Source organism: Lepidochelys kempii, chromosome 11 (genome assembly GCF_965140285.1).
Source record: "Lepidochelys kempii isolate rLepKem1 chromosome 11, rLepKem1.hap1, whole genome shotgun sequence".
Taxonomy (NCBI): Eukaryota; Metazoa; Chordata; order Testudines; family Cheloniidae; genus Lepidochelys; species Lepidochelys kempii.
The window spans coordinates 64993711-65018017 of NC_136390.1; the positions used below are offsets into that span (position 1 = coordinate 64993711).

The 24307-nt window shown below is 44.1% G+C and overlaps 2 protein-coding genes across 10 annotated transcripts in view; one reads left to right on the plus strand and one right to left on the minus strand.

The window, feature by feature from the left end:
- Positions 1-22485, plus strand: part of RPE (ribulose-5-phosphate-3-epimerase) — a 31603-nt gene extending 9118 nt beyond the window's left edge. Inside the window, exon 6 of one of the 4 annotated variants that reach the window (XM_073306708.2) lies at positions 7740-22485. In XM_073306708.2, coding sequence (XP_073162809.1) covers positions 7740-7805 — 66 coding nt within the window. In that variant the 3' untranslated portion in view covers positions 7806-22485. The other 3 variants (XM_073306710.2, XM_073306709.2, XM_073306706.2) reach the window with 3 other exon arrangements.
- KANSL1L (KAT8 regulatory NSL complex subunit 1 like) overlaps positions 5775-24307 on the minus strand; it is a 97702-nt gene continuing 79169 nt past the window's right edge. For 4 of the 6 annotated variants that reach the window (XM_073306701.2, XM_073306703.2, XM_073306704.2 and 1 more), the window contains 6 exons: positions 22358-22482; positions 20722-20846; positions 19775-19829; positions 9183-9295; positions 8297-8477; positions 5775-7628 (listed from right to left, as the gene is read on the minus strand). In XM_073306701.2, the coding sequence (XP_073162802.2) occupies positions 7380-7628; positions 8297-8477; positions 9183-9295; positions 19775-19829; positions 20722-20846; positions 22358-22482 (848 nt within the window). In that variant the 3' untranslated portion in view covers positions 5775-7379. Of the gene's footprint in view, positions 7629-8296; positions 8478-9182; positions 9772-19774; positions 19830-20721; positions 20847-22357; positions 22483-24307 lie in introns of those variants that run through there. The other 2 variants (XR_012154379.2, XM_073306705.1) reach the window with 2 other exon arrangements.

The window sequence follows — 24307 nt, forward strand, 5'->3', positions numbered from 1 at the left end:
TCCCTGCTGGGTCTTTCATTTTTGCCATTTGCTTTGTTTTCAGATAGTCTAAAGACTTTCACTCTTTGCTCAGGATAGAACCAGAACTAACATAGGCTACAGTGCAGCAGGAAAGCTCTTTGGGAAAATAATACCCTTTTCTCACTAGAGTAATTTTTTTGACGTACAGAACCTGTGCTGATGAAGTCTATGCATGCTGCAATTGGACGATAACTTGTGAAAATTATGTATTAGGTAACTAGAGTGTACTGGGATTATGTGGTGGTGGTGGTCCATATTACACAGCTGGCTATTTAACCTTCTTCCAGGCAGGAGCAAACATGATTGTGTCTGGCAGTGCCATTATGAAAAGTGAAGATCCTAGATCTGTAATCAACCTCCTGAGGAATGTGTGTTCAGAAGCTGCTCAGAAACGCTCCCTGGACCGATGAGACGGCCAACTCATGCCAAGGCAGCTTGGGTGTGAACGGGTTCTAGTCCAGTATGGAGACAGTGCTGCTGAACCAGGACTGCAGCATTGAAGAATTGTTCCTTCACTGCAAGCAGCTGTTTTGCCAGGGCTGGAAACACAATCAGCCAGTGCTATTTCTTAAATTGCCTGGAGACTCATTTTATAGCAGATAACAGGGATTGGATTGAATTGAAACAAAATTCAGTCAGTTTTTGCTTGAAAGGTGTGGAAGACTTAAGAGTCTGCTCTGTGCATTCCTACAAAACTGTTTCAAATAAAACACTGTTCTTAAAGTGATAAGTCGTCTTACGACTTGCAAAACTCATCCGTTAGCTGTTCAGGATGAACCCATCTACCCCAAGAAAGAGCATCTTCCAGAAATAAGTTCACTAATTAGACAGGTATGTACATCCCAATAAAGCATGGTACAATATTTCATTCTCACAGCAGTGGGAAATAAAAGTTCCACAATAAGCTTTTATCATAGTTTTTCAAAATGGGGGAGGAGGGGAAGGAGTGTGGAAGCTAAGTCTCTTGGTATCCTTACGACTAGCTAGTGAAAACTTTCCACCTATGAAAACTAGTCCAAGTTAAATGATCTGAAGGTACAGTTATTAGATTTATTGTAAAAACTTCAGGAATCAACAGCTAAAGATAGGTGTTACTATTCTATAATGAGTAAGTTGCCTGCTATTGTGGGTTAACAAAATTTTAATTATTGCAGAATGAGCAGCCATAGGCTATTATCTCACATTTGTACAAAAGCACATGGGGATCCTAAGCTAGGTCTTTTGCATTCTAGCTCTTCAAATAGGCTCTAGTGACTAATTATAGGTAGATACAGTATCCTTCAGGCAATCCATGGGTGGAAGACCAAGCAGCTGCTGCCTGTGTATAAAATGTAATAACCAGCATACATGACTTACAGAAAGGCCTACTCCAGGAGAGAAGTAGTAAGATAATTTGGATCCACATGGTGAATCTGCTTCAGCGGTTCAGTTTCTAAGCAATGATGTTAATCGAGAGAGGTAGGACTGGTTCAAGAATTCCTCTAGCTAGTCTCTCTGAAAAACTATGGTGGACATTCATGTTCAAAAAAGCCAAAGCCCCATGTTAGTGCTGCATAAAGAAAGTGATTAGAGGGAACATTTTTGCACACTTCTTCAGAGATGAGATACACCTCTACCCTGATATAACACAAATTTGCTCTGGGGGGCAGGGTTGCACGCTCCAGCGGATCAGCGTGTCTGGCTCCGATACACTGCTTTGAGCGGCATGTTAAGGGGTCTGGGGGGTTGGGGCATTGGAGTCCCAGGGTGTGGCAGTATGGTCAGGGGGCAGGAAGTGACTATTAATAATGGAAATGCTTGACACCAAAGCAAGTTCAATCCAATGGTGTTTCACCTATATCTTGGTAAGATTTTTTGGCTCCCGAGGACCACATTATATTGGGGTAGAGGTGTACTATAGGTGTGAGGGCAGTGGTGAAGGCTGCTTGTGTAAACATAGCCACTCTAGCTCCCTCAGTAAAAGCAAATGTGAGGATGCAGCAACAAAGGCTTTTGGCATGAGCTGCATAAGAAAGTATCAAGGGGCTCAGACAGGCTTGTAGGGCCTGCCTGGAAACCTGGGCCATGGCATCCTCAATGCTGTTAGTAAGCCAGCTAGAGTTTAAATGGAATTGGGGCAGGGATAACTGTCCACAGGGAATCATTTGCTCAAACTTGCTGTGCACCACTTTTGCAAGTATAACTAGTTGTCATAACGCATTCCCACAGTATCCCCAAGACTACTCTAGAGAGAATGTTTAACTGCAGGCAGTCGCTTGTTGTCATTTAACGGCCTTTCGGCTACAAAATACTATGCTCTGTCCCAAGGAGAACTGAATCCTTCGTCAGGTCCTAGATTAGAGCAGTTTGTGGGTTCTTGCCTTTTTTGTCAATGGCCTTGAGCAGGTGTAAACTGCCAACCTAGGGCTGTACTTCAGGGGAGGAAAACATACATGCAAGAAAACCACCTCACCTCACCAGCAGAGTGAGTGGCTAATTGTTCCTACTAGAGCACCCCACTTCGTAAGTGTGACCTCTTCACTGCCACAGCCTCTTGTTACAGCTAAGGTTAAGGGAAAGGCTATTATTAGTCACCATGGCAATTACTACTTTCACATATGCTTGATTAAATTCTTCTGTTACTCCTTAAGAATTGCCCATTTCCTCACTATTAGCAAACAAATGACAATTTTTTGTCCCAGCATGCCTTCCTGCACTTAAAAATAAGTGATGTAAATATGCTTATGCACAGAAAACAGCAGCTATACCTCATCCCTGAAAGTACATATTGAACAGGGAGACACCCAGTCTGATCAGGCATCCCAATGGAAAAAGTATTTTCACATTAAAACTAACCACACAGAATCTACATCAGCCAGTCATGGGTCAATGAATAGAGAACTTCGACTTAAACTTTCATGCCTAAATCAAATTTCCAGACACTCTGCACATCAGTCTCATACATTCAACCTGCCAGATCCCCAGTGAGGAACACAGTTACTTGTACTTTTCTATAACCTCAGTCTCATGATTCTAGAGCTAGAGGAATTCATGTTGTAAATACATTTTCAACAGTAAAAGTGCAGGGATATCACTGGGACTAAAATGAGGGCCAGTTGAGAATTATTTGTCTCAAAGTTCCAATGGCGAGCCAATAAAGCCATCTAGACTGTAGTGCCGAGGCAGACTTTTGTGCACTACTGCATTACTGGACCGGAGGGCTAAGAGGTAAATGATATTCTGTAACAAGGGAAGGGTCCAGGGCGCTCACTATCGTCAATGGAGGAAGATTCCAGATGTCCAGTTCAAGCCTTACTTGGATGTGGGGTCCTCCAAAGGACAGTACTGTAAGCAAGCTAGCATGCACCCAAATAGGGCGAGAAACTATACAGAAAATATGCTCTGCTCACCACATCTGAGGACTTTCCTGCCCTTCCCATGCTTCGATGAAGTTCATGGATCTGAAGGAGGATGTGAAACCTCTTGCAACAGGGCCAGGGAAGGAGATATGGAGACCTGAAAACATGCCTTTTGATCCAAAATGATAAACAAAGCACAAATACACTGAAACAAGTCACTGGTCCAACAGTGCCCGACTGCATAATGCTCAGTGCTTCACAGCTGCACAGGGGGATGGGAGGAGAGGAATGACCTGTTTTAGCCTTTGTGTAACAGCTAAAAGCCAAAAAGTTGAGGAAGTTTAAGGGAGGTATGAGGAAAAAAACTTGAGTAAGGGGCTTCATAGGTTTTTATAAATGCAGCCCTGGGGCTGAGCTGTGCGTATTGCAGTTCTCAGCATGCTCTGACCTAGAGAGCTAATTGTTTCCAAATTCATGTGACACAATACACAAACTATAGGTGCGGGAAAGGCAGGAAATTGATGGAGGCCATTTCCATGAGAGAGAAAGGCTGCATCTATTATCCCAATAAGTTTTTATTATTAAGAATTGAAGACATCACAACAGCTCTGAACAGCAGATGTGAAGAAAGAGGGTGGGGCTGGGGCTTGTGTAGGTGCTAGACTGAGACAGTTCAGTTTCTAACTGTCCAGACTTCCTGTATGGCTTTGGGCAAGTCACTTACTGTCTCTCTCTCTCTCTGTAAAATTGGGATCGTAATCCCACTCTGTCTTGGCTCTAGATTATAAAATATTTGGGGCAAGGCCTGTCTCTTCCAATGTGTTTGTACACACCCTGGCATAATACGGCCTCGATCTCAGCTGGAGCTTCTAGGGTCTACTGTAATACAAGTAAATAGTAGCATCCCCTAGCCCCAAGAGTTTCCAGAGTCAGAGCGATGACACCAGGGAGGAGGGAGGTTTATACCAATGAGGTTCCTGCAGAGCCTGGGGAGTAGTGGAGGGAGATTTGAAGGAGAGGTTATGTGGTGTGTAGGCTAGATGGGGGCAGGTGGGGATGGATGATGGCCATTCCAGGCACTGGGGCAGTGGGAGAAAGCATATAGGTAATTATGGGAGGACATACAGGGATTGGAAGGATTACAGAGTGCAGGGCTGCTGAAGAGAAACAATAAACTATATTCTATTCTTGCCTTCTGTCATGAAGTTCAATGGATGGAGATGGTCTTAGAATCTGCACCCAGGCAAATTATTTTGCTGCCCACAATCTGTTTTTTATCAGATGAGATGTGGACTTTAAGGGCAAAGTTTCTGATGGAAAAAAATGCCTTAAATATTTGCATAGGGAGAAAGTATAAAAGGAAAGTTCTCCATTTTGCATTGAGTTTTTCAGTTTTTTTCTTGCCCATCTCATCGTTGCCAGGGTGGTTTCATTATTTTAGCCTGTTCGCACAACGAGTAGGGCAGAGAGCATCTCAATAGGGACAAAGAAGTTGTGTGCAATCTCCATTTGTATAGGCTCTGCAGCTAGCAAGATTAACAAATACCATCTTTATTGAGCAGTATTAACATCCTCTTCTAAAGGAAACTGCCAGGAACTACTCAGGGGCAATGCAAAGATTTCCCCCTCCTATGTGATACCATTTGTCGATACTGATTTTATAGTTCAAGAGTCTCATATCCAGATCCTCTGAAAAGCAATGCAGCAAGCTGCCTGACAACCCACCAAGCCAGCCCAGTTTGGTTAGCAGTCAACTCAAAAGTTTACTTCATTTTTAAAATATTCTCTTAACATTAACAGAGAACGCTCTCTTTTTCCTTCAGGATCTTGGATGATTCAGACTTCATTACTAAGTCAGTGTTCCTCACCTGTAGTTCTTCTGGGTCCTGCATGCAGGGAGTTCACATGACTGATGCCCAGATCCCAGGATTGCTCCTCACACTGCCAAACAGATCAGACAAGAGCAGGAGGCACTGAACAATCTATAAAGTTGTATGATGGGAGCTAGCAGGATCTGAGCTGCTCCTATCTTCACTCTGAAGGAGCAGGGGAATGGAGAAGAAAAGAGCCTCACCTCAGACTGCTCTCCAACTCACATTCCCAGCAGCAGCCAGAAGACGAGGGAGAGAGAAATGAGAAATACCCCATTCCACTCAGAAACTAGGAAGAAGGGATAATAGAGGGGGAAACTACAGTCTCACAGCCAGTTATCCAATGCATCATCATCATGTACTAATGCAACATTAACAAATGCAACAGCAAGGCTTTGTACCATTACTACTTTGTGGCTCCCACAAAGCCATTAAAAGATCATACAGGTCTTCAGCTCTTAAAAGTACATACCACTAATTTGATGTTACAGACCTGTGAAGGGAATCTAAATACTTCTATTGCTAATCAAATTCAGACTACACATTGTATGGAAATAACTTTTAATTAAAAAAACCTAGCATTGAAGATTATTGTATCAGACACTGAGGCAAAATTTGAGTTTAATTTGCTGGACAAACCAGTGTTAAAAAAAGATTTAAAATAAATCAGAATGTGCAATAAACTACAATGTAGCATAGGCTGTAGTGTTGAAACGTGACTGAACTTTTTTCCGAGGTCCAGAGTATATTTCCAGTTAATCTGACAGGAAAAAAAATTTAAGTTTGACACTAACAAACGGGTCATCTGTCAGTATTGGATATTACAAGCTGAGGAAAAATGTTGTACAAGAACAGAGACTCCTATATAGTTGCCTTCAACTGTTGTACACAGAAAAACTTCCTGCTGACAGTGGTTTATACATACGTTCTACTGGTGTCAAATTATTGTTCTGCTACAAGAATACTGCTATATAATCAATTCTTGTATGCGTCATCTTCTATTAGCATCATTTGAGGATGCAGATAAATTCTGAATACTGTAATTCAGAATGTATGAGTTTAGACAATTTGCTTTTATTTTCTTAGAGAGTGAAATGGCTGGAAATTTAAAAATCAATCTGTGTTTAGAAACATTGTGAAAGGTGTTTTTAAGCCCTTCTGATGTCCTTATTAACATTTTCCTTTCTGGTTAGTCACTCTGCTTTTGCATACTTGGTAGAACCTTGCAAGATATCGCTTAGAAACCATAACAAACTATACTTGTTGGTAAGATACTATAGCACACAATTATAAGCAGCATTAGCTACTGCAGGTCTAGGAGTTAGGTCTCCGAATATCTGGTGATCCAAAATGAAATTCAGAGTTGTATCTTCATTTAATTCACTTTTCGCTTCCTCACCACTCCAAAGCTTCTCTACTCCCCATGTGACTGAAATAGGAAACTGTCTACTTTTTGTATAGTAGAGAAATCAACTATGGAAATATAGTGATATATTTGTGTGTTAGTGTTTGAGGATTTCTGCATGAAACTAACAATAGAGTTGAATGAGTGACTAATTTTAAGCCATATATAAGGCTTCTGAAAGTGTCATTTAAAAACTACTGGTACTTAAATATTCAAGGGATTTCAGACATGCATTTTAAACAAGTCAGGTATTTGTCACATGCTCATGCCACCAAAGAAAACAACTTTATTTAAAATTACCCCCTCTTCCTCACTGTCTTTTCAAGTAGTTTTTCTGTGTTTTGAAGTTGTTTGTTTAAAGGAATAAAGTGTGTTCTGCTGTCCCAGAATCCATCAGAACCATAAACACATTTGAAAGAAAAAAAGGAAGAATATCAAAGAATGTGGCAATATGACAACAGAAAGCAGTAAACCGTGCCAGCTATTTAGGTGTGCCCACTTTCAACATGGGGAATACTAGACTTCCAGCTCGAAATAATTAGTTTCTCTTGTGGTTCAGGAAGAAGAAAGTGTTGCGTTTGGGATTTTATCCTGCCTGTTACAAAGCAAGAAAGAAAATATATTATATGCTGCTAATGTACAGTATTTGAATTGTGCTGTTATTTCTTGTGTGAAGAACAGAGATTTTACCTTGTACTTTTCTCCACCTTAATCAGCTTTCTTAATGAACCACATTATTCCCTATCACCTGTGTTTTCTTGTGCTGCAGAGTCCCAGGAAAACACTTTTGCAGTCTTCCAGCTCTTCTGTGGATTGTTTTCTTGGTGGATGGCCATTGTTTGGCAACGTGATGGGAGTGCATGAAGTGCAGAGGGAGTCACTGTGGAAAGCTGCACTTGAACTTTCAGTCTGATTTGTTATTTTGTCTTGGCACCGTAAGGTTTCTATGTCTTCATCCTTTAACGGAAAAACCCGAAGTTCCCACAGCTCAGACTGAAAAGATTCAAAGGGGGAAGAGGGGAAAAGAAGGGTCCTGGTTAGCTATGTGCAGAATGATTCTGTTATCAAGTAACAAATGAGTCTTGTTCTTTACATTGCTTGCAGGGTTCTTCAGATACAAGGAAGATTACCATTCTGATGGGTACCAGTTTTCAATGTAGCTTGGCTTAATACAGCACAACTTCATTTTGTATGGAATCTTTTAAACAAGTTGTATCCCAACATTGTTTCCAAGGTTAAACAATGCAGTTACAATGTAAGGGGCGAGGAACGTAAAAAGGAATTCTCTATTTTCTACTGTTAAGAACATATATTACCATCACAATCAGTACTATTTGGAACCCATGTTGGCATCCTCTGAAAAAAAAGCTACTGAATGTATCAATAGAGAGCCTGCTACTCTCTCATCTCTGAGGCTGAGACATTTTGACCCAGTAGTGAAAGTTTTGCCTGTGCTGTTCCTATTCTGTTGACAAATCGAGGACTTCATTTGGAAGTGATCTCAATCTGGTAATTTGCACAAGCTCTAAATGCAATCCAAAAATTAGAGATGAGAACACTTACATTTGCAATTTTAGATTTAGACCACTGAATTTAGGCCACTGAAGTCAGGGAAACTATGGGCATTGGATCAGGCCCTTACTTACTAAAAACCACCATACCTTTGCTTCTTGGTTTTCCTTTGAAGACTGTTGGACCCTTAAACATACAGAACTGTGGATTTCTGAAGTAAGATCAGAAGCAGCTTCAGCAGCACAATGCAGTGAAGCACATGAGTTGCGATGGTTTTCTTTCAGTACTGGATCTTCTCCCTGCTGTCTTTCAGCATTTTTGCTATAAGATCTAGTACAAGACAAAATGAGAAAATTAAGCTTTGGTTAATAACTTCTCTGTCAAGTGACTGGAAACAATTCAGATTTTTTTTTAAAATGAGGAAAAAGAGGCACTACTCCAAGTTTTTAATAATGGCTTCTAAATTTATATGCTTAGAAGTAAAGATAACCTGAAAACGGAACTCTAAAGTAAAGCTGACCTTGGTATAAAATATTTAAATACATTTTAGTATCTTCGACAACATTTTTTTGAAAGTACAAACTTAACAGAATCCAGTACTTGAAGTGGGTCTCTGAATGCAATTACTTTCAGTCTTAGATCCAGAAAAGTGACACCCCAGTCTTTCATCTAAATCAGAAATTACTGTGTAAGATGTGACACCCTATTTGTTTGTCTAAGGCAATAATTACTGAGCATGGCAGTGAACAGCAGCAGTGGGATGAGTTCAGAAAATGTTAAGATTTTGTTCACTAAAATGCCAATAACCCAGATTTTCTTAAAATTCATAAGATTTAAAGCTATATAGCTTTCCTTTTCGAGCAACAAATTAAATATGCATGATACCGTGCATGGTAAACTATTTGATGGGGAATATTTGACCCTCATTTTCAAAGATGCTTCACTCTACTGATAGCATTTCTAAAAGTTGCTGAGCTACCAACAGAAAATCCCAATAATTCTGTAAGAGTCCTCCATTTATGACAATACACCTGCCTGCTATTTCTTCTGGGCCATCGGCTCTGTTCCCACAACGACCACCTTGCTTTCTCTCTCTCTTCATATTTTGCATGACGTGAAGAAAAAAGTTCATCTGACAGATCTTCGATCTGTAATTATAAGTGAGATGGCTGTTGCCATGATTACAAGCATCACTAAAGATTAAAACAATGGTTTTATATGGTCCTGTGGGGAATCTGTGTCACATGCACAACAAAAAGAATGTGCAGTGGAGGGTACAAAAGTATAGTAAACTGTATGTGTTCATCTTAAAACATGACAGAAAAGTACAGCTATACGATACAACTTTTTAGCCCGCTAATTTACACGTTTGGAAGGGGTGGATCTCAAGTTGATATAAAAATTATTCACACCTCTATGGAAATACTCAAGGACTACACTAGATTGAAAAATAAGAGGAAGGTTACTTACTTGTAAGTCAAGTAAACAGGAGACGTACTACATTTGTGGATGCACACTTGTGTCTCTTCTGGAGCAGGACACAGAAGAAGTGAGCTATAGCACTTAAGAGCAACTACATTTTCCTTCAGAGATGTAAACTATCCGATTCTTTTGCATTTTGGTTCTATATTAGCAGAGCAAATCAAGTTTTTAAGAGTTAAGCATGTAGATCCTCAGGTAACAGTAACCTTAAAAAAAGTTCCCAGGCTATTTTATGAAGTTAACTGTTGAGCATTAACCACGACCCCAAGAATTCTACTCCAGGTTATAAAAAGCCAGTGTCTCCAGCTGGCCTGAGTTCCTCTCTACTTCAGCATCCAAGACTCAACAGAAGTCTGGGGATGAGGTGAAGTGTGTAAATATGCAGAGGCAATACATTTGGAAAATTCCAGTTACTAATAAGCAAGTTCCATTCTTCAAAAATTCCCTCCACAGAGACCCAATTTTCAGAGAACAACGAACTGCAGCAGTGTTCAGGAGAAGGGCTTGGAAGTGCTTAGCTGAAAAAAGACTGAGAAAACAGTGTTTCATCCTTCAGTTGGGCTTCCATTTGAAAGAACAGTGCTGGATTAACTGAACTTTGTGCAGCAGACTTGCATATCTGTTAGCGAGACATGGCAAAGGGGAGAGGGAAAGGCACACACAGCACTACCAGAAAAACCCTTAATTCTCTCAACACTGGAACTCTATGCTCAATTCTATGCTTATTCATAGCCTTGTAAGTTTAGCCTATCATATGTATCCAATTTAGACAGTCTCCAAACAGAGACTGCCTTGGATGTCTTACCAAATATGATCAGCTGAGAGAATTTCCTAGAAGGCTTGGACCTATCCAAATTTTAAAGTCTGGCCTGACCAGGCATACTATGAAGCTTTCAGAGGAGTGGAGCAAGAAGTTGAGGTGAAGATACAACACAACGTTATCTTTGTGAAATAGTTTAAATGGAGCATGGGCCATACGGGCTTGGATTTTGCTCAGACCGATGTTTACCATATCTGCAACCAGAAAAATGATGTTTAGAACAGACTAAAATTGCTTGAAGAGGAAGTCCAATATATCTTGGCAAGGTCCAGAAGCCCAGAGGGTATGAAGGAATGCAACAACTCTAAGCTAATGTTTCACAGAAGGGTGCATGGAAGAGAGAGAGAGAGAGAAAAAAAAAAGATACTCATGCTGGAGGAGTGGGAAGCAGCAATGTGCTTTGAGCATGTAAGCATGACCTCATTAAGAATACCAAACATTCTAAAATGAAAGGCCCTGGGGGAAGGATGAAATGCCACATTCCTACTACGAAATCCAGCAGAAAACAGTCACCATTTCAACGCAAAAGATTTCTTAGTGAATGGTTTGCAGAACTCCAGCAAGACACTTAGATCCAAGCTCATGAGAATTTTGGTTGCTCAGTTAAGAACAAGACCCAGGCTGCTAAGTGAAGCCCTCTGGATCCAGACACCAGATCTGCCCTGCATTTTGAGACAGTTTGACTCTTCGTTCTTCTGCAGCACATTGAAAATTGAGGTTGCTGCTCAGTCACAGCTGAGAAGAACAAGGATATGCATACAAAGGAGCTGTGTTTTGCCATCCTCAAGACACCCGAGGACCAGTTCTCCACAGGCCCTCTCTCTGGCATAGTTCAGAACAGGTTCAGGACTGCTATAATGTACTCTTCAGAGCAGAAGGGTGCTATGGCCACACCTTGTTTTTAAACAACAATGGATGTTACATTAATGGCACTGTTCATGTAAAACTTTTGTCAATCAGGGGTGTGAAAAAAACCACCCCCCTGCCCGACATAAGTTTCACCGACAAGTCAGTGTGAACAGCGCTTTGTTAGTGGGAGACACTCGTTAGGGGTGATTTAATTACGCTGGCGGGAAACTCTCCCCTGCCGGCATAGAGCAGGTACATGGGAGACCTTACAGAGGTGTAGCTATAGCGATAGTGTAGACAAAGCCGGAGGGAGCTAACCACAGATTTTAGGTTAAGTTTTGCCAAAGAGCATAGTGGACCCTGGTAATACCCTATAACAGAGCGCACACAGCCATGTGGTTTCTGCTGCAACAGTGTTAGGCACATGATTTTACAGAATGGATGAGGGCGTTTGTAACTGTGTTAGATGTGAACACAAACTATTGCAGCTGCATTATTCTCTGGTAAATCTATCTGAACATAGCACTCCACAGTCCGACTCCACTCCACAGCTTCCTGTGAGCTCCTGCTGGGGACCTAGAACCTGATCCAAAGTCCACAGACTTCAGTGGAAAGACTCCCATTGGCTTTACTGGGCTTTGGGTCAGGCCCTAGTGCACATGCTTGCAAAGCTGGCTGATAAGTGGATATGGAAAGTCTGGCATGCCAGGTGCAATGCTCTCAGCTCTCTGACATTGATGTGGAGAGCAAGCTCTGCCCGAGACCAGAGGCCTTGAGTCCTGCGGTCCCCCAGATGTGCTCCCCAGCCCCGTGCTGATGCGTCCGTCACTAGGGAGAGAGACGGCTGAGGGCTGGAGAAGGGGACCCCTGCACATACTACCTGTGCGTCGAGCGACCACAGGAGGGAATCAACAACCTGGTGGGGCAGGGTTACAACCTTATCCAAATGTCCCGGGCCGGTCGATACACCGATGCTAGCCGCGACTGAAGAGGCCGAAGTCTGAGTGCACCACATAGGTACAGGCTGCCATGCGTCCTAGAAGTTTCAGGCAATTCCTTGCTGTGGTAGTGGGGAACTGCCTGAGATCTCGAATGATGTTGCCAAAGGCCTAGAACCTCACTTCCAGGAGGTACGCCCTGACCTGGGTCGAGTCCAGCACTACCCCTATAAATTCTATCCGCTGAACTCGAGACAACGCTGGATTTCCCCTCGTTCAGAAGAAGGCCCAGATTGCCGAACGTCACCCTTATGAAGTTAACCAGTGCCTCCACTTGAGCTCTGGAGCGGCCCTTGATGAGCCAGTCGTCGAGGTACAGGAACACCTGTACCTAACACCTGCGCAGAAACACGGCCACAACTACCATGCACTTGGTGAACATTTGAGGTGCCACTGAACAGCAGGACTGTGAACTGATATTGGTTGTTATTCACCACAAACCTGAGGTATTTTCTGTAGGGCAGAATTATTGCTATGTGACAGTATGCATCCTTCAAGTCGAGGGCGGCATACCAGTCTCCTGGATCCAATGAAGGAATGATGAAGGCCAAAGAGTCCATGAGGAACTTGAGCTTCTTCATGAACTTGTTGAGTTCTTGCAGGTCTAGGATGGGCCTGAGCCCAGCCTTTGGCTTTCAGCATTAGGAAATACTGGGAATAGGAAACCCTTGCCCTTCTGCTCCTGAGGAACCTCTTCCACTGCCCCTAGCGAAAGGTGCGAGTGCACTTCTGGTATAAGGAGTTGCTCGTGAGAGGGGTACCTGAAGAGGGACAGAGAAGGGGGACAGAAGGGCGGGAGGGCACAGAATTGGATGGAGTATCCCCTCTCTACCATGCAGAGCACCCAGAGGTCTGAAGTGATACTGGACCATACACGGTAGAAAGGGGATAGTCGGGATGAAAAGGTAAGGCGGAGTAGATCCAGTTCTTGTTCTGGTATGTCATCCTCAACCGCACCTTCAAAAGGCCAGTTTGGGACCAGGAAGTGGCTTGGATTGGCCAGAGCCCTGGCCTGAGAACAGGTGCAGCCTCTTCCTACCGCTCCAATTCCTCCTCTAGTAACTGTCCTGTCGTTCTGTTGTTAGCAGAACCACGGAGGAGGTTGTGGTCTGAAGTGTTTCCGCTGCGAGGTGGGAGTATGGAGGCCCAGCAATTTGAGGTGGCTCTTGAGTCTTTTAGGCTATGAATCCTTTTATCTGCCTTTTTGGAAAACAGATTCACACCTTCAAAGGGGAGGTCCTGAATGGTCTGTGGGACCTTGTATGGCAGACCTGAAACTTGGAGCCAAGAGCCCCTTCTCATGACCACCCCTGTAACCATCACCCTGGAGGCTGCATCAGCTTCGTCTAGCGCCACCTGCAAGGAAGCTCAGGAGATGAACTTGCCCTCCTCGACCAAAGCCGAGAACTCAGAAGGGGAGTATTGTGGCAGCAGCTCTGCAAATTTTGCCATTGCTTCACATGTATTATAGCAGTACCTGCAACAATGGCTTGCTGGTTTGAAATGTGGAGCTGCAACCCGCCTGTAGACTAGACCTTTCTACCGAAAAAGTCGAGTCTTTTCGCCTCCCTGTTCTTAGGGGAGGGTCCTTGGTAATCTTGCTGCTCGCGCTGGTTAACACTGTCCACAACCAGGGTAATCAGGTGGCAGGTGCGAGGAAAGATGCTCATAACCCTTAGTTGGCACAAAGTAACGACTTTCATTGCGCTTAGCTTTTGGGGGGCAACAAGGCTGGGGTCTACCATAAAGTTTTGGTTGTAGCAGATGTAATTTTGATAAGAGGCACGGCAATGAGTGCGGGTCTGGAGGGCGCGAGGATGTGCACCATGGGATCCGCGTCCTTGATTACCTCCTCCGCCTGAATGCCCAGGCCTGGGCAACTCGCCACAGCAACTGCTGCAACATCCAGTTATCCTCCAGAGCTGGAGCTATAGGGTCACCACCAGTGCCTCATCTGGTGAGGAGGAGGAAGAAGCCCCCATAAAGGGTGGCTGTTCCCTCCCCTCGGTGCCCAAGTTCCCGTGACTCCTGGGGATCCCAGGCTGGAGCCGACCTGGACGGTGCCGTGCCCCTAGGTGCCAAGACAGAGGACTCCCATACCAGGCTGCACTGCAGGCATTGCTGCCGATGGTGCTGGCGACGGTGCCGCAGCCGACAGCGTCGATGTACTTGGCGGCGGTGCCTCCATAGCTGGCTGTGGTGCCTGGGAGATCGCAGGTCCTTGAGGGGCGGGAGGTTGAAACGAAAGTAGTCAAGGCTCCAGATGTTGCTGCTGAGTGTTACCTTTGGCTCTGTCCCTGGCTCTGATAGAAGGCCCAGGACATCCAGAAGGGCCACAGTTCCAGGTTCTGCCACTGCAGAGGCCACGGTGCCAGGTGAGTTCGTCTCTCCCACCGTGACCTGGACCACCTGCTACTACTTGTGTCGGAGCGATAGGAGTCAGACTCTGACTCCGAGGTCTCCAAAAAGGAAGACCACGGAGATGCTACACTGCGCGGTGCTGAGCATCAGGAACTAGGGGACCGACTGGGCTCTTGTTCCCGAACGACTGGCATCAGAGCACTGTGGAGAAGGCGAGCACCGGGACAGCATAGTTGGTTTCCCTCTTGACTGTACTGCGAGGCAGACTGGTGCTCTCAACGCTGGCCGTGTGTCCCTCCTTGGAGGTGAGAATGGCGCCTGGAGGCACAAGTCCTGAGCTGCATTAAAGGCCTCCGGGGTCGATTGGAGCTGCAGCTGCTGACTCCTGAGGTCCGGCAAGCAGGGTGGGGCCGGAGTCAACCGCCCTTCTGGGGCAGGAGTTGACACGGCCCTTATTGGCGATGTGGAGCTGTGGCCCAACTGGGGGGCTCTCAGTCACCGGCTCCTTAGATTTGGCCAGGGAAGAACAATCCCTCTCTGGCTTCTTTTTCTTCTGAGGCTCTGGCAATTGAGAATGGTGCCTACCTGACGAATGGACATGGGAGAAGCCATGACAGTGCCGAGAGTCTTGGGAAGAGTCCTTTCTCGGCACCGGTTCCCTGGATGATGGCGCCAGGGCACTCTGCACCAAGAAGGTGGTGCTGGGCGCGGGGTCTCTGGGTCTGAATGGGGGCAAAGAGCTGCCTCCATGAGCAGAACTCTCTTTCAAAGTTATGGGGTGAAACTCACAGCAAATTCTGCAGCGGTCCTTTTCGTGACCCTCACCTAGGCACCCTAAACATGCAGCATGTGGATCCTTTTTTGGCCTGCACTTAAAGCAGATCTCACACTTTTTGAATCCCGGGAACCACAGCATACCACGGCTCCGGGTATCAGGGGCGGGAAGGGCGGGGGGAACCCCCAACAAACTAACTATAACAACAACTACTAACTACAGATAACAGGTAATACAAGGAAAGGTGCTTGCTAAAGCAAGGGCTATGGGATGTTACAGCTTAGTCACTAGCGGTAAGAAGGAACTAAGGGGGTGGCGGGTTGGCAGGACTCTATACTGAGTGCCACGACGTTGCGACTCCAGGGGGCACCCAAGCCGACCTGACAGATGCTGCTATGGGAAAAAAACTTCTGCCTGCCATGCACGTGTGTACACCCCCTAATTGGAATGGACATGAACAAGCACTCGAAGAACCCAGTTGCTCCCCCGACAACCGCTATAAAAATAAAATTAATAGGTATATCCACCATTAGGCATGTCTAATGACTGGTCTGAGGAAAAAGCTTTAACCAAACCTAGGTTTGGATCCTTCCACAGCATCTGGTCAAGCTTCCACTCTGCTGAACCAGATGCCATGTGGGAATATGAATCAAAAGAACTTCCTGGGAAACTTTAAAAAGAGTCCTCCAACCTTGAAAAGTTGTTGTTTATGAACTCATCCCCGCCACACTGATAACATATTAAAAAGTGCGTGTTTCTACTGAAACAAACAACAATTACTATATAAACTGCTAGTATTGATTACAACTATGTTTCGCTACAGCCTTCAACTTAGACAATATTAATTTCAAACCCCACATTAAGGAAACAATAGATCACAAATTTCAACACAGAAATCAGGAAATTCAGAAGCTACGTGTCTTTTCTCTCAAGCTACCCAGTAATTGTAATGACTATCAGCAGCCTGAATCCTAAGGTAAAGAGGCGGAAGAACACGAACAATGAATCACAGATGAACACCAACAAGCCTATTTCCTCTAATCAGAGCGCTTCCAAGACAATACGACAATTCCAGGACAGCAGGCCCTCTCCAAATCAAGGAAAGGTAGGATGGGAGAAAATGACTACAATAAACAGAAATTATCAGAAATTATCAGTAATTTTCCTTTGCCAGATGTGTCTCTTCTCTCATTCTACCCAGCAACTGACAGCAAACATCACAGGCAATGAAACAGAGCAGGAGATAGGGTTACTTTATTGTGCTGCTTGAAGCACGTTCTGGCCAAAGGAACTGTCCCCTGAAGCACACCAGTTCCACTAGTAATGGCAAATGAAGGCATACTTATATGACCACGTAGCTGCCATGCAGATTTTAGAGATGGATAGCTCAGTTCTTTCAGCCACAGAGATGAATGTAACATAACAGGAGCTCTGTATGGGATCCAAAGCCACACAGGCGCTCTTAGAGTTTTGCAGAAGAAGATTCTGAGTGAAGATCGTGTTCCTTAGCGTCCTGAAGAGGGAAGTTGATGGCTGTGGGAATTCTTTTTCCCCCCGATAACCAGGTCTAGAGGAGGAAGAGGAGGGATAAGAGTGCTGAGGGAGAAGGTTCTTGAGCAAGAAGCGCTCCTTTAGTTACCCTTACCTAGCTGTTCTCCAAATAGCTTCATACCCTTGTAGGAAAGGTCTGTGATGTACTCAGTGCAGCCTTCCTGCTCCGAACACAGATATAGCAGCTGCTGTAGCAAGTGAGGGGGTCCCTTCTAAATCTATGAGCCTATCAAAGGCAGCATTAAACAGGAAGAAGGCACACTAGATAGAATCTGTAAGAAAACCAAGAATCTCACCAGCTAGGTTAAGAGAAGGGGACACTAGGATGGAGACATTCTCCTTCTCTAGAGCCCAGAATACAATGCCAAATGAGTGAAATCAACAGCTAGGACCTACTGGGCACTGCAATGGGAAAGGTTGGCCGCCTTGTCTGTGGAGATTATAGAATACGTAGGCAAAGTACATTTTCAGAGAGACAAGAGGTGGCATCTACGTTGGGAAGAATAAATATTTTATCCTTTGTGACCTGGAGTATTTTCTGGAGCCAGGAGATCATTTGTTTACTTGATCCCACTCCTCAGAATAACCTCTAGGATTGCTGCATGGCGAGATATTACCTCTTCAGTCTCGAAGGGAGAGAGAACCCTTTGAAAAGTTTACTCCTTGGCTAGTTTATTGGAGCATCTAACTCCCACACAGAAGGGGCCCTCAGAGTAAGGGGCTTTAGGAAGGATATTCTTATCCAGGAGGGCAGCAATATCTTTGTTTGGGATCAAGGTCTGGATGCTGGTCTTGGATCTGCTGTGTTTACTGTTAGTCCAAGTAGGGGTCAGGCAAGTGGGACAGGTCAGTGATAGGATTAGAGATAGAAATCAGATACCTCCAAAGATTTTGGGAAGGTAGCAAAAATGGCAGGTTTCTTACTAGGCATTTGACCCAGGTCAGGGGAAACAGCAACAGAAACATGGAGAGGAGGAGGAACCACAGACTGGAGAATGGATCTGGTCTGTTCACACTGGGTCTGGAAAATGCCCTGCATGCCTGCTCGAGGGAAAGAAAGCTCCCCAAACCAATAAGCCCAGGGGGGTGCCATGAAAGAGGCCGGCTGACCCATGCTGCTGAAGGAACAGTAGCAGTGGGTGATGAAGAAATGGTTAATGGTTTGCTGAGGAGAGTGCTGCAGGCTGCACTGCTTCAGACAGGAAGTCGGAAGGAGAAATGGATTCCTCCCACCAATGCAAAACCAAACTACAAGGCAAGGAGTAGGCAAACATAGAGATGGGTCTGAAAAAACCTAGTGGCCCTCACAAAAAAAAAAAAAAAAAAAAAAGGCAAAAATCATAGAATCATAGAATATCAGGGTTGGAAGGGACCCCAGAAGGTCATCTAGTCCCACCCCCTGCTTGAAGCAGGACCAATTCCCAGTTAAATCATCTCAGCCAGGGCTTTGTCAAGCCTGACCTTAAAAACCTCTAAGGAAGGAGATTCTACCACCTCCCTAGGTAACGCATTCCAGTGTTTCACCACCCTCTTAGTGAAAAAGTTTTTCCTAATATTCAATCTAAACCTCCCCCCCTGCAACTTGAGACCATTACTCCTCGTTCTGTCATCTGCTACCACTGAGAACAGTCTAGAGCCATCCTCTTTGGAACCCCCTTTCAGGTAGTTGAAAGCAGCTATCAAATCCCCCCTCATTCTTCTCTTTTGCAGGCTGAACAATCCCAGCTCCCTCAGCCTCTCCTCATAAGTCATGTGTTCTAGACCCCTAATCATTTTTGTTGCCCTTCGCTGGACTCTCTCCAATTTATCCACATCCTTCTTGTAGTGTGGGGCCCAAAACTGGACACAGTACTCCAGATGAGGCCTCACCAATGTCCAATAGAGGGGAATGATCACATCCCTCGATCTGCTCGCTATGCCCCTACTTATACATCCCAAAATGCCATTGGCCTTCTTGGCAACAAGGGCACACTGCCGACTCATATCCAGCTTCTCGTCCACTGTCACCCCTAGGTCCTAGGTCCTTTTCCGCAGAAATACCTGCTAAGATGCTACAAAGCCCAAGGAGTTAGTTTTCTGGTGCTGCTTGTAGACAATGCAGAGGAAGAGGGGCTGCTAGCAAACCTGGAGATCCACCTGATTACCCACTCCCTGAAGAGGGTTTCCCACTTAATCTCCAGTGTCCCAGTCCTCGGAAAGAGAATGGCAGTGACTGTGGAAGGAGGTTGGTAGAAGAGGCTTGCTGCTGAATCACTGGCTGGACCCCGGGGGGCTAGAGCCTCGCCCAACAAGGTGCAGGTTCTGAGATAGAAAACCTTAGCTGCCTCAACTCTCCGTGTGTTCTTTCTTTCTTGAGTAACAATCCGTGTGTTCTAACCTCTTCTTCTCCTTCCTCTTTTCCTCTTAGTCTTAGGGCTAAAAGAGGAAAGAATCAGGGTGCAAGAAGCTAGAGGCCCATGCTTCCTGTTTCTAGGATGTGGGTAGGCTGCTGCTTATACACTAGCACTGACTCCCAGTTCTTTCGTCTCCTTGCTTCCTAATGGAGATTCACCTTGCCATCACTCATTAGTGTTGCCACTAAGAGGTTGGTAGGATGGGAGAAGAGACATCCGACAAAATAAGTATATAAAACATACGTGTTCACACAATGCTGTTACATTCATAGTTAGCACAATCAGCTTATTTTTACAACTTCAAACTTACCAGGGGTTTTCATGAAACCAGTGACTACTAAAAACATACATTAATAAGTGGTTTATCAAATGCTTGGTTTCATTAAAATATAGCTTACCTCTTCTTCATCTATATGAGATCGCCCCAGAGGATGAAGTTCAACAACTCTCCAGCTATGAATTGGAGAAGGATAGTTAATACAGGATTAGCCAAATTGAACGTTTTATCACTTCAGCAGTGGAATGAGATTGTCCTGTTCTCATTAAATAGCACAATGCTGCAGTATTTATGCTGCAATTTTTGTAAGGGAATGTCAATATTTAAGTAAAATGATTTTAATTTAAATAAAAGTCATGAAAATTTGTCTTCTAACATTAGGTTCTAGAAAATCTTTCTTTAAAAAAATACAGAATCTGAGCTCCTTAACATTGTCCTGTTAATATTATTTTAAGCCTTTAAACAAAAACAGCCTGAAACATAAGTCAAAGATTTGCAGATAAAAGGACCAGGCATTGCTAATTTAGATGACTTACTCATTATTTAGTTTAACAAAAACTTGCTTAAACTGTTCCAAGAATCAAAAGATCTACGTGTTTCAAACAAGTATAGAGAATCAGATATCAGAAATAATGGGGTTATGCTACATGAAAAAGTTAAATTCAATTAATAAAATGAGAATTTTAAAAAAAATGTACAGGTGTGTGTTTTTCTGTGCATGTTATTGGGAGGTTGCTTTTTTCTGCTGAACTAAGAAATTTTAAAAAAAGATAATCTCCACCTAACTACTTAGAGAGAGAGAGAGAGAGAGAGAGAATCTTCTTAAAACACATTTGTGTCTGCAATGAGTACTAGAATTAAGGTTAGAGAAAAACATTCCTCTTTATTTTTACAGTCTGCTTACTCTGGGCATCAGACACTGTGTGCAGTCTGACCATTTCCCTTGGATTGTCAGTCAATCTTCCCCACTGCTGGGGGGTTCTTTCATGCAACAGGGGGGAAAGGAGGAACATTTATGAAAACAGAAAACAATATCAGTGGGGTGCAAAGAGCATGAAATGAGCATACCTTGGAGTAAGGATTTCTTTGTATTGCAGCTTCTCCAATTTAGAGGGAGCAACCAGTGACATAGGAATAACAATGTTGTCTATATCATAGGAGCTCTCACTTCTCAGTCTCCGTCTAGAGTTATGCTGTATAACAATACAGAAGAGTCATTAGCTTAATGATAATAGCTGCATGGTAACTCTAAGACAATAGACCTAACAATTTTTTTGTACATTTAACAGATAGACCAACGCAGAGTGGCTTTTTAGAATGACATTTTCAGAAGTACTCAGTTTTGGACTAACTCTGTTCCCGTTGAAGTCAATGGAAGTTTTAACACTGATTTCACAATTACAGTTAATACTGAGCACCACTGTTGACAATCCCACTCTTGATAGCTATATTCTTCATAATGTTCAGGCTATACTGAAGGCATTCTAGGATAAATCTACTAACCTATAACCTGACCACTACACAGATGTTCTTGTACTTCATAAAAATAAGAATTCCAAGAGGTCAGAGCCTAAATGCAGTATATGAAATGAATTTATCAATATAGAGTAATCTAGATGGAAAATATTTGTCTGGAAATCCGCAGAAATGCCTTTGTAGGGATAAGAGGATGCTGAACTCAGTGTTTTCCTTTTTGGGGCTATCCAACCTCTTCTCTCAAGTGTGTGGACTGACTTTTCTGGATTACAGTAGGCGGTTTGGGTTTAAAACATGATTCAATCTAAATTATAGAGCTTTCTGTTTTCAACTGAAAAAGTGGTTTCAGAATAAATCACTTTCATTCAATCTGGTAAAGGACAGAAGTTCTCACTAGATGCAGATGTGTAAAAGACTCAGTCAAGGAAAGAAATTCAGTAGAATTTGCATTACCCAAACTGCGGAGGGAACATCACTTAGGTTTCGATTATCAGGTACAGTATTTGTAAACTGTAAGTCTTCATATTTCTGTCCTACAGAATTCCAAAGTTCCAAAGCACTGAAACCTGAACACTTCTAGGGTGAAATTCTGTCACTGTAATAAATGGGAAGTTTGGCATTGATTTCAATGGGGCCTGGATGTCACCACCACTTTAGCAGAGGCTTTGCTAGTAGTTCAGTAAATAGGAGTTTGAAATAGTCATGGTTTGGTAAATCAAGATGCAACAGGATAAAGTACCACAATTGTATTTACATTGCCAGCCAATATTGTGTAGCTCCATCAGGAGGTGGCATTATAAAAGCCTCCAGTCACAGTTTCAGTGGGGACTTAAATCATAATTCATTTAATTAGTTTTAAATGCAGGGTTTTTTAAAAAAACCGTCGGATGCATGTAGTTCCACTCCATGCCTCCGACGAAGTGGGAGTTCACCCATGAAAGCTCATGCTCCAATACGTCTGTTAGTCTATAAGGTGCCACAGGACTCTTTGACGCTTTTATTGATAAACTAATTCACGGTCTGTGAAATACCTGTCTTTGAGAATGCACTTCTATGTTTTAGAACATTCCCTTCCCAATACAGACGAGTAATCTCACTCTAATTAGGCATGTGTAAAATTGCGTAAAGCGAAGTACAATGTGAAAGGCTTGTATTTTTTATTTACTAATTTGCACAACTCTCTGGTGAAGTTTTAATTAATCCATCAATATATTCATTTTTCATTTACCTGTGATGATGAGTTTTGGGTAGATCTAGACATCAGATTGACATGGGTCACAGCAGTAAAATCGTTATGGGATTCTGGTTCTGCATGTCGAAAGGAAAAAGCTTCAAGCCTACTATTACTTTCTCCTGCCACAAAAAGATTTGGAAAAAAAAATATTACGTTAAATATTACGTCTATTACGTTAAAAATATTCCCGACATAGTAGCAAATGAGGCCTTTTCTGAAAGCCCACAGCTAAACACATGAGATTTCATGAACACCTAACAACCAGCTGTAAAAATAATCACTTACACAGCTCTATCCATCACAAATTCACCTCCATCACTATTGTCTCACAAAAACTCTCTCTCTAGTTCAAGGGGGTAATTCCCTCTTGGAAGCAGTCTCATCGTGTCAGATCCTGCCTCCTTTACAGAAGCTACCGGACTACGTACAACCAACAATAATCAGGTTTGTGGAAATAATCTTGGCCACCACCTGAATAGAGAGTGTAACCTTCCCTGACTGGGCTGCATATCACGTAGCCATGAGAGTCCCCAATCAGCTTTTCCATACCCAACAGCTTTTTCCGACTGAGAGCTAAGTGGAATTGGCAGCAAAGATGACAAAGGCAAAGTCAGTTTTCTCCCCGCAAGTCTGATTTCCCATAAAGTGGATTCAATGTTCTAGACAAATAATAATCTATGGGTAATTTTCATTCAATCCCAGTGAATATAGCCCCTCCTGCAATTTTGTTTGGACTCTAAAAGCAAACCACCATTGTTCCCAATTCTCTCTTCTCCCAACTTAAAGGAAGAAAAGAGAATCTCATACTAACCTAAACATATTTAGAACACTAACTAAATATAAAGAGGGTCTGTCAAGAGCAGTGGATCCAATGCGGGAGAAAGAGGTAACAGACCCTAGATAAAGCATCGTAATGCACAGCGTGGGTCAAGTATATGAACTCTCATCTCATAAGCAACTCTGCAACTCCCTGGCACAGAGTATTTTATTTTTGGCCTTGCTCACCAGGCTGCTGACCTTCCTCATGGATAATTTCTCCTAGACAGAGCCCAAATTAAGAATACATATATAGCACTAATGAGCTAGAGCAGAGGTGAGCAAATTACAGCCCGCAGGCCACATCTGGCCACGGGACCGTCCTGCCCAGCCTTTGAGCTCCCGGCCGGGGAGGCTAGTCCCCGGCCCCTCCCCCGCAGCCTCAGCTCGCCATGCCGCCAGCGCAGGAGGGGTCTGCAGTGCGGGGGCAGGGCAGAGCAGGGAGGGAGGCTCACCTGCAGCCTCAGGGGAGCAGGTGGGCAGTATGGGTGGCGGGAGCGTGGCAAACGTGGGTGGAGGACTCAGGAGGCGCACCGAGCGGCCATGCAGCCAGCCGAAGAGAAGCGGCACTTTAAAGGGGAAACCGTCGCTTCTCTCCAGCTGTGTGGCTGCCCCTGCTCCTCCTGAGTCCTCCGCCCATGTTCGCAGGGCCGCATTCTGAAAGGGGCTTTAGAGGGAGGGTTGGATAGGGGGTGGGGTCCCGGGGGGCTGTCAGGGGGTGGGGGTGTGGACAGGGGTCGGGGCAGTCAGGGAGCCAGGGGGTTGGATGGGGGCAGAGTCCCAGGGGGGCGGTTAGGGGCAGGGGACCCCAGGAGGGGGTGGTCAGGGGACAAGGAGCAGGGGGGGTTGGATGGGTCTGGGATTCTGAGGGGGGCGGGAAGTGGGAGAGGGCGGATAGGGTTAGGGTTTGGGGAGGCACAGCCTTCCCTACATACAGTTCCTGGCCCTCCGTACAGTTTTGGAACCCCGATGTGGCCCTCAGACCAAAAAGTTTGCCCACCACTGAGCTAGAGCTTCTGCTGCTATGTAGAAATGTATTGCATAGCAGCATGCTGGCACCAGGAAATTGCAACCCTGATGGTATCCTCTTTTTTTTTTTGTAAACAAAAATCTCAATGAAATTGTCAG